At 38.4% G+C, this 18,799-nt stretch overlaps 1 protein-coding gene across 10 annotated transcripts in view; it reads left to right on the top strand.

The window, feature by feature from the left end:
• The window catches only part of ERC1 (ELKS/RAB6-interacting/CAST family member 1), a 277,525-nt gene that overhangs the window by 55,979 nt on the left and 202,747 nt on the right, over positions 1 to 18,799 (top strand). For all 10 annotated transcript variants that reach the window (XM_030959956.1, XM_030959958.1, XM_030959955.1 and 7 more), the window contains exons 3-5: positions 4,083 to 4,499; positions 15,719 to 15,793; positions 17,837 to 17,992. In XM_030959956.1, coding sequence (XP_030815816.1) covers positions 4,083 to 4,499; positions 15,719 to 15,793; positions 17,837 to 17,992 — 648 coding nt within the window. The remainder of the gene's footprint in view (positions 1 to 4,082; positions 4,500 to 15,718; positions 15,794 to 17,836; positions 17,993 to 18,799) is intronic.

Below are 18,799 nucleotides of genomic sequence, written 5' to 3'. Positions count from 1 at the left end.
TCTACTGGATAAAAGTCAAACTCTGTCTCTATGCAGAGCCTGGTTGGTAAATTGACCCCTGGAAGTAATGGAGGCAGAGGAACACCTGGTGTAAGAGGTTATGTGTACACCATGTCCTTTTAGGACTTCTGTTTGAGATGATCCTGAAGGTGCTTAGCTCTGTCAAGAGAAAAATTCATTGGACATAACCATAACTCGAGAACTGTGCTCACAAAAATACCTCTGTGATTTTTACATGTAGTTATAATTTCTAGTGAGGCTTAAAGACTAGTTTTCATTACTTGAAAAAACCAGGGAATCCTCAGGATTCGAGATAAGAGCAATAAATTTCAAGCTAAGTACAAAAAATAATTGCTTTGATTTTAATTACATTGCCTGCATTAAACTGTTTCACAAAAGCATGATTGTTACTTAGTAGAGTATGGCATAATGAAGCTCAGTGGTATTAAAGGTATTTTTACATGTTTATTTCTAGACTATTTCAACAGTATTTTTCAGTTTTCTTGAGATCTCTAGTCAAGTCTTAGAAATTAATTCAGTGGCTCGTGTTGCATGAACTTGGGAAATATTTTGCCTTTCTAGGATAGTTGCTGATTTAAAAGTGAAGTCTAAACAATGGATGAGATGTTCGTAAAGCTTGCCTGCACCTCCCGGGGGAAAATTATGTTTTCTTTGAAATTATATAGGAGGCAAGAAATTTTAACTGAAGAAGTAGTTTAGTTATGATACCAGCTAGTAAAGAATATTGTTTTAGTATTCTGAGAATCATAAAAAATTTTTGGAAAGCAGAGGAAAGAACCCATTTTGCATATGTTTTGTATGTTGGAAAAGAGTGGGTGTCAGAAGCACAGAATAATTCTCTGTGGCGTTTTTCCAGTTATCTTTAACAGGAAAACAGTTTAACAGTTTTCCAGTTACCTTTAATAATCAAGTTTGTTTTTGACTAAGCAGCAGTTCAGAGAACAGTGGAGTTATTTCTAAGCTCAGCTCTAACTTTTCTGCTAACTCCACCTCTTCATTTTTCCTGGGAAATTGAATCCCAGGCAATTGCTGACCAATTGTCAGGTATTCCAAACTGCCTTGTCTTTATTTCACAGACTGATGGACATCAGTAAGTCCTGGTTGTCACTGGTATTAATTTTATTTTTCCACATCATGTATTTGAATCATGTAATAGATTGTGGTTCAGTGACCCAAAAGTTCCAGGGAAGCATTTCCATGTTTAGGGGAAATAATTTCTGTGGGTCTGAGACACAGTTCTTGTCTATGTAACCTGAAATGACATTTCACAGCAGATCAGATGGTAGAAATGTAAGAATTTGGTGTGGTGATTTAGGCCATTGATGTTTATAAATAACCCAAGTTTGGTTCCGAGACACCATTGAGTAGAGGAAATAATTTCATTGGATCGATGATGTGGTTGTTCAGAAGAAGCTCTTTTCTCGCCTGGGAGAAAGGAAATGCTGAAGTAGCAGAGTGTGGAGAGCCAGGTGGAAGCATGTGGGAATTTGTTTGTTAGCTGGAGGAACAACACACAGCTGGGCTGTGAATAAGTAGGGCTTCTCAAATACAAATGGAATTAACTCGTGTGGAATTGTAAAGTTATATCTAGTGGGGTTACTGTTTAATTGTAACAAAATTAGGACATTTTCTCACTACTGCTGTTGTAGTCCTACTGACTTTATTGGTGGGGTGTAGGTAGAAATGAGGCAAATATTTTAATGAGTGCAGCAGGTTTTCTCTTACAGCTCAACCAACATGCATTAATTGAACAGATGTAGTGGTTTTGATTGCCTACCTGTAGTGCCTCAGTTTCAAGGCTTGAATGTGGTTCTGGCATTCTCACTTTGTCATTTCTCCAAACCACAGTCAATAACTGAAAGTTGAGATCTTTAGTTAAAAAGAAAGTGATTTCTGAAATCGTTTTGCAAGTCCAGGTTAATTCCCTTCAGATATTTTTCATCTCTTACTTGAAAATAAATCTGAACAGCCCCAATATATAAACAGAATGTACCTTTTAGAACAGAGTAATTACTTGTTCTCTCAACTAATATACCCATGCTATGTTGTCACACAGATTGTATAACCTGAAGTGTAGCTGTAGATTAACCAAATTACTAACTTCCAGATATTGTGTTATTGAAGTAGAAGAAAAGGCAATTTACAGCATCTCAAACCAACCACAGAGCTTTGCATTTAAGCTGATTTCAGTTTATGCTGACGCTGTAAAGGATGTTTCCATTTTCTTCTCTGCCAGTTCCTTGGCAGCACCTGCCACCCCTTCCTTGCTCCAGAATCAGCACTGATGTAGCCACACTGTCGACTCAGTTGGAGATGTGGCTGCTAAGGCATTTTGTTTGGTGTTTGCTGGGGCTGATTTTCAGCCATCAGGTGAAGTTTTGATCCTGTTGTCAGTGCCAACCACCTAAGGAAGGACAAATAGCAAGACTGTTCACTTTAGTGGCGGTGTGACCTTAGGTGAGTTGACAGTGTAACAACAATTTTGGTTGTGAAAAGCTGTTCTTAGGCCAGAACAAAATAGAGGGAAAGCACTTGGTCTAAAATACTGACTTCTGCAAAGAAAATGGGCTTAGACTGCCTTTATGCACCATTCTGTACAACTAAACGAACCCTTTGTGTTTCTAAAACAGATTAAAGGTGAGTAACTCTGCTGTAAATGCTGTCTGCTGTCTCTTCATAGAATCACAGTGTGCTTGAGGTTGGTGGGAGGTCAGCTGGTCCAACCCCTCTGCTCAGGCAAGGCCACTTAGAGCCTGTTGCCCAGGGCCCTGTCCAGACAGCTTTTTAACATCTTCAAGGCATTTCACATAAGAATTGTGATAAACATATTCTTGGAGTAATGCTTAAACCCAGATCTTCTTAGTTTCTCCTTTTACAAATACTTGAGTAAAATGAAGTACTTGGATTTATAGAAAGCATTAATTTTGCACATCCTTACATTTTAGACCTCACCACTGTGTGTCTGCATCAAGCTAGATCATGGAATCTAACTTATTCTAGTACTTTAGCCTAGTGAGTACTGGAAATAGATGTATATCAGACACTGGTTTTTATAATAGAAATGTAGACCCCAGGGATCAGTGCATCCGACTTATTCACACTCAGACTGCATTGTAAGCATGTCTGCCTCACTTAAGGGAGATGTATCACTCAGTGTGCATCTCATTTCTGGTAATCAAATCTTTGTGCAGTGTTTGTACTTCTCTGTTATTGGTTTGATGCTTCTGTCTTGCAGAGAAGAAAAAAATATATTTATCAAAATACAAATGAGGACGTTTTTGTGGGCAAACTGTGCTTCTCCTGTATTGTCCCATTACATTAACCCTCTGTATTCAGTCATTGAGACAGGATTTATTGTCTTGCACAACAACAAATTACTGCTGATCATTTGATTGACTTCATATTCCTGTTTGTGAGGTGGTAACTTGTGTGCTAAAATCCTCATGCATTAAATTTTGTTATGTGGCCCTTTTCTCTATGCAGCATTTATCCAGCTTTCTATAGTTGTGTTTCTTCATTACAAGTTGAAGTTTCTTCTCTGAGTCAAATGGGAAATCTGTGTTATGTGTAGAGTTACTGCTGAAGAGCTTGGGAGCCTTCACAGGTGATTAGATTTTGTGGGTAATATGAAAATTCTAATAGCACTGTGCCCCTCTGCTTTGCCAAGATAGTAATCCTGTAGTAGTTCTGGGTCTTTTTCTGCATAATTGTTCCATAGGGGAGGTGAACATTTGGAAGGGTAATGACACACGTTGCTGGAAGCTGCTGACATTTTCCTGTTTGAAACAGGCATTGTCTGAAGTTGATGCAAGTGGAAGAGTCACTCAAGCAAGAGTCTTCTAAGTGTTAAGCAACCTCTGCCAAGCATAGAAGGAGGAACTTGAACTTTCTGTAGTATAACACAGTTCCACCTCAATTCTGCTTTAAAAAACTCATTGTTGGTCTCTTGGCACTGTGGTTTCCTCTTGGTTGGTGGCTCAGGAGGTCTGATGTGGCTCATACTGTTTTCTTTATTTCTCCAGTGGAGGGAATCCTCTGATTTCGTTTGTTTGTTCTTTCAGCATATGCAGATGACTATCCAGGCTCTCCAAGATGAGCTGAGGATCCAGAGGGACCTGAACCAGTTGTTCCAGCAGGACAGCAGCAGCAGGACCAGCGAACCCTTGGTAGCAGAGCTGACAGAGGAGAACTTCCAGCGGCTGCACGCGGAGCACGAGCGCCAGGCCAAGGAGCTCTTCCTGCTACGGAAAACCCTGGAGGAGATGGAACTGCGTATTGAGACACAGAAACAGACCCTGAATGCACGTGATGAGTCCATCAAAAAGCTGCTGGAGATGCTGCAGAGTAAAGGTCTGTCAGCAAAAGCCACTGAGGAAGACCACGAGCGGACACGACGGTTGGCTGAGGCAGAGATGCACGTGCACCACTTGGAAAGCCTTCTTGAACAGAAGGAGAAAGAAAACAACATGCTGAGAGAGGTGAGTGATCAAACTCATCTACAGTCATAAACTCCTGTCTCCTATCCATTTCACAGTTGTAAGGAAAGAATCTTCCATCCTCTCCATAAACTGTATTTTACATTACATTTGATTTGTGCACATTTTAAAACTTCTTTATGGCTTCCCTGCACGTACCTTTTGGGGTTTTGTGCTGTGGGCCCCACTTTCCCTGTAGGCTCCATAGGAAACTCTGGAGGTAAATTGTCCCAGAGCCTGTAAAATGAGTTATGAATTATTTTCTTCTATTGTTGTTGGAGAGAAAGTAGCTACCTGTATTTAGGTGAGAGCAGAGAGAGAAATCTTTGCAAGAGTAGTGGATGATTGCTCAACAGTTTCCATGGAAACAGTCATCTTGCTGTGAAGGGTATTTGATAAAACTATTAGCTGCCCTGGATGCACAGCCAAAAAAGAGATTTCTTAAAGGGACACTGCTGCACACATAGGTGTAATGCCTTCTCACCATCCTTCTGAAAACAGAAAAACTATTGTTATGTCAGTAGTGTACCCTAAAAGAGTACAGTGGCAGATATTCTTTACTATTAATAATTTTAAACTAATTATAACAAAATATAGTCCATATAGAATGCAAATATTTTAGTAAAACAAAGGAAAATAAATGAAAGAAAATGAGTTATTGTGTAGCCGATGTCGTTACGTTTCTTGATATTATTAAATGCGTTTTCCTGTTGTCAACCAGCCTCCTAAAGTAATCGAATATTAACTTCTAAAAGCCTGGTAATTCAGCATGGATTGTGTAGATGCACAGATAAATATGTGTATACATGGATTCAGTAGTGCTAAGATTCTGTGTGAAGATTATTTTACATCTGTCGACTGAAGGCATGAATTCTTAGCTATCCATGTCTACCACGTTTATGACTCTAATGACCTGTTCTGCACATTGGTATCTATCTCACGGTTCAGCATTTTTTGGGAAGCTCTGTGGGTATACAAGATTTAAGACCCCTCTCTAAGAAGTCAAGAAAGCAAGGCCTGGAAGAGTTTTTTGAGATGGGTGTATGCAGCACATAAATACCTCTTAATACCTCTTATTCCTATGTTTCCAGGGCCTGACCCATAGTGCTTGTGCTCTTATAAGCATTTATATAAGAAAGCTGGAGCCCATTGCATTTCTGAGCCAGATTTAGGCCAGATTTATTTTTTTAGAGCAGTAATCTCTTGAGTGTCTGGAGTGAAGATAATATGATTCCAGAGTTTCTGCACTACAGTTTTTCCTTTATTTAGCAACCAATGATAATTCTGTTCCAATTCTTGTAACTATTTCAGGAAGAGCCTCAAATGGCTTCCATTTGTTTCTGCTCTAAGTCCAGCAACATAAATGAAAAGCTGGCAGGAGCTGTGCAATTTTGGAGGAATGCGGTTGCGTTCATTCCTGCTGCAGATGAGTAGATATTGCAAGATAAGAATTCTTGTTCCATTCATACATATTTGGAAATAATCAGTCATTTAAATGCTAGTCTTTATGGTAAAAGACTTCCTAGAGGAGGTAGAGATGACCTACTGACTTGAAAGGGCAAATGTGATTTATCAAATGTTTTAGAATTAATTACTCCTTGCTGCTTGCCTGGCCCTGATTCATTGAGAAGTGTAAGCCGTGCATAATCTAATTTGTAGCTCAAACCATGGATATGATGTGGCATCCAGCTGTGAAGCTGAGCACCCTTGTAGCCTCAAAAATGTGGTGCCATTTTACCTCCTTATGGAACTGGGGGACAACAGGAACGGTTCTGTTTGTACCTGTTTGTCCTTGAGCTCTGAGCAAGGCTGAGCTAAGTGACCTCAGACTTACCTGCATCAAACTCAAGTCTCATGCCTGGGGTTCTGGCAGGCTGGAGCAAATCAGAGGAACTTGCAGCTGACTGCAGGATGTGGTTCACAGCTGCTGTCCATGTTTCACACGTGGAAATTGTCTCTCTTGGGTGTGTCACCTGTTAGGTGTGTCTGCATCACCCTCCTCAGCTGACCTGTTATGTCTATCTGTTTTTCCGTAGTTGTAGGTTATTTTAGCCCTTTGCTGCTCTAGATACTAATAATGGAATTTTTGAGCTGCTTTGAAGAAATGAATCTACTTTCTTGATGGTTCTATATCTAGCATTCTCAGTATCTGGAAAGGCATGCTAAACTCTTCTTTAAATACTGCTGTTAAAGGAAGCTTTAGTATCTCAAAGGGATTCTTAAGAGTGTGGAAGGTCAGTTTATATTTCCTGTCCTAACACAGTAGAAAATTTTAATAGCAGTCTTGACCATCTTAGCAAAAGTTCTGAGATGTCAGAATCCACCAGTACTGTTTCTGACTCTGCAAGGGTGTTAGATTTCTGATAGAATATTTGTGGAAATAATAATAAAGATCTACATCTTGAAGCAAAAAGGTATCCCTCAGTTTTCCAACTTTGAAACCTACATGTAATTCAAAGTGTGATGTTGAGACTCAAGGTCATCAGACAGTTTTTCAGGCAGGCAGTGCAGTTACAGTGGCCAGCAGCATGACCTTGAAAATTAAATCTTGAGAATTAATTGATTTCTTCAGCTTTTGCTATTATTGTACTAAAGATTGCATGAATTTCCTAAGGAAAATAAATTCTAAGAGAGGTCAAAGTTGGGGTTCTGATAAGATTATAACTGTGTGCCACTCACCATTTTAGATTGTTATATCCATTCTGATTTATCCCATTTTCTAGTCTGAAAAATCCAGTGCTGCTTAATTTTTCCTCATATAAAAGGCATCAGATATTTTTGATCACCTCCCAGGACACTGTCTCAGTCTCCCAAATCCAGATTATAAAATGGATTCTCCAGCAGCTGCTGAGAAGTATCTCTATAAGCAATTTGATTCTCTTGGGCTTTTCCCAATTGCCCTGACTTCTGAGGATCTCAAGAAATTATTCATCTAAGTCCATGGGAAAGTTACTATATCCAGCATAGGATGTATTCAGCAACTGATACATAGGGCATTCTCTCATTAACACAAATAATTAACTATCTCATTGAACATCAGAATGCCCTGACTTCAGCAGATAGCAGTGTGGCTGTATCACATTCCTCTATGCTGGAAAACAAGCTTAAGCTTCATAGCTTGTTAAAAGATAGCTGCTATTTTGAATACCCCTTCTTCAGTCTTTGTGACAATTATTGTTGTTGGTATTCTAGACTTAACTTTCAAAAACAAAATTATTTTCATACCAGGAAGACATACTTGATGAAATCCAGCAGCTGGACTGCAGCTTCCAGAATAGCTCGCAAGCTGCCTCTATGCTCCACACTTGCCTGTTACAGAATTATCAGTGGTGGTCCATAGCTCCAGAGATAACCAAGCTTGCTGTGTTCTTTTTGATAGCCTCCCTTGCTCCCCACTCCCCAGAGTGCTAGATGCACTGGTTAGAAATGAATTTTTCTCAGTTACACAAATAAATAGCCCAGATATCAGAGCAAAATATGATGTGACTGCATCCACACCTGGTGTTCCAAACACTTGGAGTACTATGGGCAGACTCAGATTTGTAAGGACAGTCCAACAAGGACTGTAAGTATAGATAGCTGACTACAACCATTTATGTGGAAACAGAAAAAAGGTTGTTTATCCTGAAGGTTTTTTTCTTCAGAAGGCAGTTCAAGGGTCAAGGCTTGCATGTTACAGTGGTGTGGAATGAGGGAAGAACTGACAGGAGCTTTATACTTTGTGTCCAGAAACTGTTTGGTAGTAAACTACAGTTTTGACTGTAATTTATTATTTATTTTTTTTAAATAATTGGGCCCATTCAGACAAGATGGATTTTTATTCCAGCTGAGTGAAAAACTGAATGAAGGAGTTAGGGATGGAGTGCTTAACAAATAAAGGAGGTTTTGTGTGTAAAACAGGCACTGAAATGGGTGGTTCATGAGGGCACTCAGCCACAACGAGCTTAAGGAAAGAGGCTGTGGCAGAAAAAGCTATTATTTCTTTCCTTTTTTTTGTGTTTGTTGAAATGGCAACCCCACAAAGTGCTGTTTGTGAACTGCATCACAGTCACCTAGGATGGCCTGATTGCAAGGACTGACCTCTCTTTGTGGCAGTTTGGAGTGAAGCTGCCCACTCTGTCCCAGGAATCAGCACTCAGTGTCTGGGACCACTCCTTGCTCTGTCTCCCATGGGCAGAGCTCTGGCACAGCACACCAGCCTGTCTCACAGGTATTTAAACTCAGATTAGCCAAACTTGATCCTGTGTTGGCCAGAGAGCAGCAGCAAGGAGCTCAGTGAGAAAGGAGGGATGTGTCCCATCAGAGCCCTGCTGAGCTGTGCCCAGCACAGAGAGGCTGGTTCCCTTGTCTGACTGGATTTTAATGAGCTGAGACAAGTTTTGCAAACAAATTATTTTTCCATGGGTGTGTTAAAATTCTTACCATTTTCTGCTCCAGGCTCAGAGGAGGATTTAGAAATTTTAATTGGAGCAATTAGAGTTAACTCAAAGAACACTTTTGTCCCATGCCAAGATTTTGCAACATAAATAAGATACTTCAGGAGAGAAGTTTTGTTTTGCAGGAGTAGATATTTCAGTAACTGGAACTCTTACTACCATCATATCTTTCTGATGAGGTAAAAAATGAAGTTTCTGCTTTTTTTATTTCTGCTTCATGCTTTTGACCTTTTAGAAGCAAATGGCAAGGGGAGAAGTGATTTCCATCAAGATAATTTAAATAATTATGTCTTTATTAGACTTGCTTGCCTGGTCTGCAGGTAGTTTTAAAACATACAGAGGTTTTATAGGTCAAAATTTGAGAAAACTGGCTATTGCAACTTGAATGCATGCATAATGTATTTTTTATGTATTTAAATTTTTTTAAAATACCATTTTAGTTTGGAATACTCTATACGTCACTTTAGGTGAGAATGATAATTAAAAATATTCAAACATATATGAAATTACTTTCAGATTTCCTCAGTGCAGAGGTTGGTAGCTTCATAATTCTTCAAAAGTTGAAAAATTAGGTTGGAAAAGAATATTTGTTTCCTGTTTTTGCAGATGACAAAAAAAAATCTGAAACACCTTATTCTAGCATGGCAAATTTCTGATTTTTGTACAGTAGTTATATAATGTGTGAGTATTAAGTAAATGGAAAAAAAGCAGAACTCCAGTCATCTGTCAGGATGTTTTTTTCTTTATTATAATTGTGGTCTCATCAAAGTGAAATAATTAATAAAATTTCAGTAGGTTTCTTCATATGCTTTTTCTAGCATGGGGGGGTAAATTATTTAATTATTGTACTTATTTCAAAACAATTTTTTTCTCTGTGAATGGGCTATTCTTCAACATACAGGAGGATTTCTTACTATTTCATTTCAGCACGTCCATACCTTTCAGATAGGATTTTAAAAAATCCTATGTGAAACAATGCATAAATCTGTCTGGGGATTAAGGGTTTAAAATGCTTAAACTTCAATATCTTTTGATGTTTTGTTATATTAGAAGAGTTTCTTTGTCAATACATGTTACATGCTTTGCTTTGTTTACAAATTATCTCTTAGCTATGCTTTCCTTGGAGATGGTCACATTATCCTGCACTTTTCTTCAGTAAAGTGGGATTTCTGGAAATTTTTTTCCACAAATGTCAAACTTTGTACTGGAAGGACAAAAACCTAAAAATACCATGAACAAGTTGGAAGCTAATTTAAGTACAAAATGAGTGCTTTTGCACCTTAAATAAGAGGAAAGAGAAAAAATTATTAATAGCACACATGTAAACGAAGTTCTACAAGATTAAGACTTTAATTTTTAATTGACTTTTCTTCAGCTTTTGAATTCACACTTCTGTAGTCAGATTTCAACACAATGCCTTGCTACTTACAACTAATTGGATGGTTTGAATTAGTTCTCATCTTACCTTGCTTTTACTCTAATTCCAAAGTTTTGAGGGATTTTACCTTTGTTTCCTGCTGATTGAAATGCTGAGATGAGCAGGAGGCTGTGCTTTAATTTTCACTTTAGGTGATGCCTTAGTTAACAAACTTAAGTGTCCTAATATCTGAGGTTTTAATTGGATTTAGAAATAATCGTCTCAATGGATTAATACAATTGCAAAAGAGAGATGAGTTTCTTTAGCCAGGGGTAGCTGAGCTTCAAAGCAACTGGCACCCTCCATGATCAGTGTGTGTGCAATTGCCAGCACATCTTTCAAAGTTACGTTCTTTATGAATACAGTCACTTTGTTTTTTTCAGGGAATTATGTTGATTGGGTTTGCAAATGCAGGAAATGACAAGTGGAAAAATGCAGGAATAATTTCCGAAGGAACTGCCATGATTACTGCTTCCAGACGTGTATAACTATATAATTTTAGTAGCAAAAACTCTAATAGCAATGAAATAAATTCTACAGGACTCTTATATGTTCTTTTTTCAGTTCATTTTTACGTCTTGCTGAAGTAGAAATTAAAATTACTGGTATGGAGCATTTTTTGAAAAAAAAGCGTAAAAAATCCTGAAACTAAACAATTGTGGTACTATCCAGTCACCTTCTGGCACCAGGTAGTAAAGATATTTATATAAATGAGTCATGCAGATTAAAGGGCTCTCCCACAGGTTATTTCATGCAACCTTCTGCTCAAACCAGCAATTTCAAGCGGCGGGGGATTCCACAGCCTCTCTGGGCACCTGCTCCAGCATTTGGTTGTTCTCCTGGTAAAATCTTTTTCATGTTAGCAGGTCTAAATTTTCAGTGCTGGAAATTCTTCCTGTTGACTATCATCCTTCCACTTCTGAAAAGACTTTTGTTTCCATCATCTCTACAGCCTCCAATTGGTTCTAGCAGGCATCAGGTTTCTCCCCAAGCCTTTTCTTTTCAGCTGAACAAACACTTTTCACTCACTCACTCACTCACTCACTCACTCACTCCCCTTGCATCGTGTGTCTGTCAGACTCTGTTTAGATTTTCAGTGCCTTTCTTGTACTGGGGAGGCCAAAATTTGGCACAGTGGTCCACAAGGGCTGCACACAGGGAGCTCCTGCTTCCCCCCTCCTGCTTCTGCCCTCTTGCTCACTCTCACTCAGCCCAGGGTGCAGTTGGGCTGGTTGGGGGGTTTTTCCACATCAAGGCCACATAGCTTGATCCAGTTCATGTCTTCCCCAAATTCCATAGATCTGTAAGCTGCCGGGAGTGCTGCCTGTCCCATTGTTCAGATCATGGAGGCACTGAGGGTTGTCAGGGGAAGCTGCTGCCCACTGGACCCCTCAGTGCTCATCAGCACCAGGCTTGGAGCCTGACAGCCCAGCTCATTTGCCACCTGCTTTGTTAACCACTTAACCAGCCTGTGGCTCACAGATTTGTCTCCAGGCATCTTTGGACACGGAACACCCATTGTCCCCCACTTAGTCACGCAGGCAGGTAGAAGAAAATCAGGTTAGTCAGGTATGATTTGTCCTTCTACACAACTGAAGACCTATTTTATCTTCTACAGCTACTAAATCATTTTTTTAATTAACAACGATCATTAATACTGAGCTGATGGATGCTCCTTTTATTGTAACATTTGCATTTTATTGTAATTAATTAGAACTAGGTTGCTAAAATCTAGGTAGGCAGAAAAGCCATCTGGGAGACTAAACTTTAAGTACAAAAGATATAACATTCATTTAGTGAGGTCTGGAGGATAAGGCTGGAGAATAAAGGCAGTTTTTAGTCAAAACTCTCCAGTCCAATGAATGATGCAAAGATCCAGCACAGATCATCATAATTGATTACTCAAAGATATGAATAGCACGGTTAAGATTTTAAAAATACAGAACCATGACTATGCTTTTAATTACACATAATATTTTTTAGTGATTTTAAAAAAAATTAATGTAGGAAATGGCATGTTTTTGTTACTCTCTGTGTGGAATGTGCTGCCTGATGATGCAAGTTTGGCAGGAGATGGAATGCATGTCTTCTATGGCTTTGGAAACTGCTTGTCTTGTGGCTACTGAGAGATAAGTTATTGTATTTTTAAGTATATAGTCTCCCCCACTATAAAAACAGGATTGCTTGGGAGTGCACCTTCACATTTGTTCTAAACCCCATGCAAAATCAGACACAGGAGCAACTGAGGGAATAATATTGGCCAGGTTGTGAAGGAGGAAAAGGTTTGGATTAAATTCAGCCCTCATTGTTATGCACTTGTGTATAATTTACAGGGATAACATTGCTCAGTATGAAGGACTCCTTCAATTCTAAACTATATTCTCTAATTTTAAATTATTTTCAAAAAAACCCCATGGACTTTGTAACTATTTATGGTGTGTTCAAATCACTTTATCACAGCTATTCTTTACATATTCAGTGTGTTTGATCAGCTGTTCTATGTAATTATGCTGACCAGAAAATTAGAGTATTGTTCCTCATTGCAGGACTACTTGGCAGATGTAATTATGATACACACCTTCAGTTCATATCTTTTTCTGTGGTAGATTTTCTTGAAAAGGAAGATGGATATTCTTAATTGAAAATTAAGATGAAATATAAACCCCAACTCTGGAGAAGGTGCCCACCTTGTTTAAAATTTCTGACTATTTCTAGCCTTCAGTTTCTAGTTATTGAATTGGAATTTTGTTGCCTGTGAATGTACTTTAGGGTTGCAATTAATTTGCTCCATAATTTTGTTTTTCCTTTTTGCTCTTACTTTTAAATGAAGGAGTTATTGAACATATGAAAGCAATAAAAACATAACATGGTTTATATGAGCCACCCTCTGTTATAGTAACTTAATGTACACTCAAAGGTGCAGTGATGCTAAATTTTACTAACCTGTTAGGAAACAATAGCAGTTGCATAAGAAAGTTCTTAATGTGTTGAAGTAAAGGAAAAGTCCTGTATTACTTTATCAAAATGGAAAACTTGAAAGGAATGAAGGACTGGGTTTCTCTTTTTCTGATCCTGATATTTGTGCATGGCCCCGTGTTTTTAACTATTGTGCAAAATCTTGTTTCACAGGTTCAAATCTTTATTTTCATCCATCTGTGGGGGGTGTGTCCACAGCAGAATCTGAACACATCAGAGATATGATAGATTAGTATTTTTCCATTCTGCCACATGGATGCAGCCTGTATTTCCTAATTAAGAAGGGGATGTGTGCACTGCTTTCCTTCAGTCTGTGTTCCAGAGAGGCTCCGTCTGCCTTGTAGCTTTTTTTTTTTTCAGGCTCTTCAGGATCACAGGCATGTTGCCAAAATTAAGCCCTTCCTGTGCAGTCAGAGGCTGGGAGGTGTTATTTTTCAGCAGGTTATGTCATCCAAATCACAGTGGAATTACTCAAGCCAATAGAAGTAGGACATTTCCTTTGCTGAAGCGCAGAGCATCACTTCACATAGAGGAGATACAGGCATTTCTCAAGAAGGAGCTTAGAAGAATTTTCTCTTTGGGAAAACACTGAGCAATGGTGAAAGCAGACACTGCATCCCTTTACAGACATGCAGTTCTCCTACTGTGTATTCCACCTAGCCCATTTCCATAGCAGTAGCTGGTTTTATATTCTCAGGTCAAAACAGTGCCTCTGCACAAGTGGAAATTACCTAACTACTAAAATAAAAATAATTCAGTGTCCAAAATAGGTTTACGGCATGTCAATTTTTGACCTTCTTATCCTTTGTTTTCTCAGTTGCTAAAAGCTCACAAGAGTTTGTTTTAATTTCTTTGAGTAAATCCATTTTGGGGATGTAGGTACAGGTAAGTAGAATAATAATGGTATTGCTCCGCTCTAGTCTATATGGTGCCAGTAATAGTTGAGCCGAGGCTCTCAACTTTTCTGTTGAATCTAGGAGAAACAAATATATTTAGAGGTGTTTTCAAGTTTATTTTTTCAGGAGGATTTTTTTTTATTTCAGAGAATACCAATGTACACTGCAAACACACTTGTAAAAATAGCTTCTCAGAAAATACACAAATATAATATTTAAAACCAGAGCAACCTCTATTGGATTCTCTTGTTATTCCATTCATGGGCATCAGCTTATGCCAATGGTTTTATGCCAGACTTAGGCAAGATTCCTGTGGCCCTTGTCGTGTTACAACACATTTCTATCTTTCTCACTTCAGAGCTGTGTAGCAACTTCACAATCTTACAAGCAGTGTTCTCAGTATTTTTTAAAAGCACTGTGCAACTCTGCCTTTTTCATTCAAATAATTATTCTTCTGGAGCTAGTTGGCATGGATGACTGCCATACAAAATTTTAACTCTTTGTGGTGTCTGCTGAAAATACCAATTTGTGAATGGTTCTTGGGATTTGTCTTTCAGGTGTTTGAGGGGAGTGGATGGATAAACTGCGTGTGGGCACATGACACAATTCATTGTTAGATTAACTGGCATCACAGTTTGTGCTCTGTGGGTACCAAAGTATTTTTCTGGCGTATAAGATTAACATTCTAACAGAATTCACATTCCTGCAGTTAACATGAGAGTGTGCTGTAAGGACAATACTGTTTGAAGGCAAAGAGTGAAAGAGTGTTAATAGTTTCTCTATTGTTTCTCCTCTTTTTACATGTGCCGGCTTGAAACCCCAGCTTTATATGATAGAACAAGTTGTTTCAGCTTTCTGTAATTTTATCCCTTAGCAAGCAGTTTGATGCATGATATTGCTGTGAATTTCCATCAACAGAAATATCACATGGACTTTGTATCCTCCTGTCTGCATCCCCTGAGCCTCTAGAGCAATGTGCTGTACAGTCATGTATTTTCAGCTGTGAGAAGGATTTTTCATCCTCTATAGTTAAATGTTGCCACTCTGGGGTAAAAAATGCTGGAAAAAGAGTTAACATCAGCTGCACCTTATAACTTGCTGAAATAGAAACCACACTGTTGCTGCTTTCAGTAAGCCTCTAGTGAACTGCATTATGTGTATGTCTTCCATGAGAAACTACCAAGAGTTCAGATTAGTTTAGCAGGCAGATGATGGAGCTTTGTAGTGGACCCAGCTGTCATTTCAAGCTTATGTTGATTAAGAGGGTAGTCAAAGGCGCAGTTTGTGCTGTGCCTTTTTACCTGTGCCTGGGATTCTATTGAATGAGCTTTTGGCAATCCTTTCTGCGATACGAGAAGTGATAAAATGCGTGGACTGGCAACACCAGAAAGCAGCACTGACTTATGCTGTGTATTAGAAAGAGAAGCTTCTAGTAATTATGTTTTTATTGGGGCCCTGCCATTAGTCTAACTCTTGCTTTCATTTCTGCTGGCACAGGAAATCCATCGTCGATTTGAGAACGCTCCCGACACGGCCAAGACAAAGGCTCTCCAAACTGTTATTGAGATGAAGGTAGGTGCTTGTTGTGTATGGGCAGCAGGAGAATTTGTTCTCTGGAAAATGGGTTTTCATCTGAAAGGTGACTCTACCAAATACCATCTGCTTCCGTCGGTCTTGTAATTTAAAATAAGTATATTTTTATACTGTTTTATTATTATTTTATTTGTTACTATTGATCACTGAAGAGACAGACACAGTAGAAACTTGTCTTCTGTCTGCCTGCAGCAGCAGATACAGATTTCTTGCAGTTAACCAAAAGTTCACTATATTACAAGAATGGGAATGATAGGTTAATATGAAAGATTTGTGGGATTTTATGATGTGGGTTCTTTTCTTTTTATGTTATCAATGTTTGAAGTATTGCTTTGCATTCTGTGTATTAGCAAACTTGACACACACTTAAAGAATGGGTCATATAGCTGGAAATATGTCTGTATGCCACCATAAACCTAACTTTTCTAGATGAATTTGTGATTGAATTCTTAAGCCATTAGTGTAAGTATTTAATGGACTGATGGCAATTGGCCAAGAGCTCAGGAGCCATAATCAAGTGTGTGGTTTACACAGCTTTATGCAATCATATTTCATATTTAATTGCTCATAAAGTACATCAGACAGGGTTTGGACAAATGGAATTGAAAATTTGGAAAGTGTCTTTGCAAGCCGTTCTTTCCCATTTTGTATCCCTCCTTTTTATTTTATTTTCCTTCCTTTTTTTCTCCTGCAACTTTTTCCATTCTATATCAGTGTTTTCCTTGTTTATATCCCATCTTTCATTTCCTATCACTCTTTTATTAGTCATCTTTGTGGTCCATAGTAATGGAAACTAGCTGACCATCTGGTAACATTAGGTGTCTTTGCTATCAAAAGAGAAACAGAGGGATATTTCTGGGAAATGATGTGAGCACTGAAACTAAATACTGTTGTCAATTTCAACATATCATTTCATCTTACTAACTCTAATTTTTTGCTGCAAAAATCCACGTTCTACATTTTAACTTAAGTATCAACATTAAGCAGGAAATCCAGTTAGATCTTCATAATGATGCTTTAAAAATAAAATCTTATGAATGAAAACCTATATTAAAAAAAATCAGCTTTTTGTTTAGCTGTGCTTTGCTTATCAAAGAATAGGTTAGAAAGTTTTTTTTTTTGTTTAGCTGTGCTTTGCTTATCAAAGAATAGGTTAGAAAGGTTTTGTTTATGAAAGTCTGAAGTATAATTTCAAATCAGATCTGTCTCTCCAGGAAAGACTAAATATTTTGGTGAAATGAAATAAGAAAAAAATAGACTGCTTTAAGAGATAATAGTTCCTAAATACATATCCATGGTCATGAGTGTACATGGAGCTCTGTGTGCTGTGTGAATCTGTTCTTGCTGTTCTAACACAAAAGACTTCTAAAGAAACAGTAAACCAGGTCCCCTGAATGAATACCTCTGATCATCCTGTAAAAGTATGAGGATGATGATAGATTGACTTTGTTTTTCCACATGGCTATTTTCAACCCACTGAAATGTTTTATACATTGTACATATGAGCCAGCATCCTTTACTACTTTATCCAATCAATAATGGATTGTTGCATGTTTTCCTTGCTTGTGGTGCTTTGCTGTTCCCCATTTGTGACCTCACTTAAATTAACTAGTGGCACAAACCCGATTTCTTACCGTTCTTGCAGTCACATTTTGCTGTCCATTCAATTTGCTGTCCATTCAATTAGAATTACATTTCTCTCTGAAAAGGCAACATTTCCTCACGTTCCTTTATTTATTCATTTATTTATTTATTTCATCCTACGTGATGTTTCTGCCCTGAACCATGTTTTCTTTCTGTACTATACTCTTGCTTTCCTTGAAAGGTAAAAACTAAATTGAAAAATGAGTATCCGAGCTCTTATATGTAAAGAGTTGAACGCTGATTTCTCTAAGAACTTCCTAAGCAAATTTCAAGGGCAGGTAATTTATTGGACATGGATCTCCTTTTGTTTTGCTACAACAATATGTTAACAAATCACCTAACTGTGTGTCTTTATCCATCTCCTTTAATCACTTTCAGGATTCAAAAATCTCTTCCATGGAGCGTGGCCTCCGGGATTTGGAAGAAGAGATTCAGATGCTGAAGTCCAACGGAGCCCTGAGCACGGAGGAGCGGGAGGAGGAGATGAAGCAAATGGAGGTGTACAGGAGCCACTCCAAATTCATGAAAAACAAGGTACTGGGAAAACAGCTGACAGCCCTTCTTAAACTGAGCTGAGGGAACAGAGCAGAGAAATGTGCATGCTTTAGTTAGCAATTATGGTCTGCGTTCCCAGGCAAATGCTGGCAAACAGAATGGATTTAGTACATGTCAGGAAGCCACTAAAGTAACTTGAAAATATGTAAGAAAATTTAAAATTGAAATATTTTGAAAATTGGAAAAATTTAATTGAAAATATTAGAATGGTTTTTCAGTAAAATCAGTGGCCCAGGTTTTCCTTTTATTGTCACACATGATATTTTTCCTCTTTTTTTCCTCTTTTTTTCCTCTTTTTTTCCTCTTTTTTTCCTCTTTTTTTCCTCTTTTTTTCCTCTTTTTTTCCTCTTTTTTTCCTCTTTTTTCCCTCTTTTTTTTCCCTCTTTTTTCCCTCTTTTTTCCCCTCTTTTTTCCCCTCTTTTTCCCCCTTTTTTTTCCCCCTCTTTTTTCCCCCCTTTTTTTCCCCCCCCTTCTTTTTTCCCCCCTCTTTTTTCCCCCCTCTTTTTTCCCCCTTTTCCCCCCTCTTTTTTCCCCCCTCTTTTTCCCCCCTTTTTTCCCCCCCTTTTTTCCCCCCTTTTTCCCCCCCTTTTTTTCCCCCCTTTTTTCCCCCCCTTTTTCCCCCCTTTTTTCCCCCCCCTTTTTTTCCCCCCTTTTTTCCCCCCTTTTTTTTTCCCCCCTTTTTTTTTTTTTTTTTTTTCCCCTTTTCCCCTTTTTTCCCCCTTTTTTCCCCCTTTTTTCCCCCCTTTTTTTCCCCCCCTTTTTCCGTTTTCCTTCTTGCTTTCCTTC

This window comes from Camarhynchus parvulus, chromosome 1A, assembly GCF_901933205.1.
Source record: "Camarhynchus parvulus chromosome 1A, STF_HiC, whole genome shotgun sequence".
Classification (NCBI taxonomy): domain Eukaryota; kingdom Metazoa; phylum Chordata; class Aves; order Passeriformes; family Thraupidae; genus Camarhynchus; species Camarhynchus parvulus.
The sequence above is the reverse complement of the archived record's forward strand: the minus strand, read 5'-3'. Positions and strand labels throughout refer to the sequence as shown.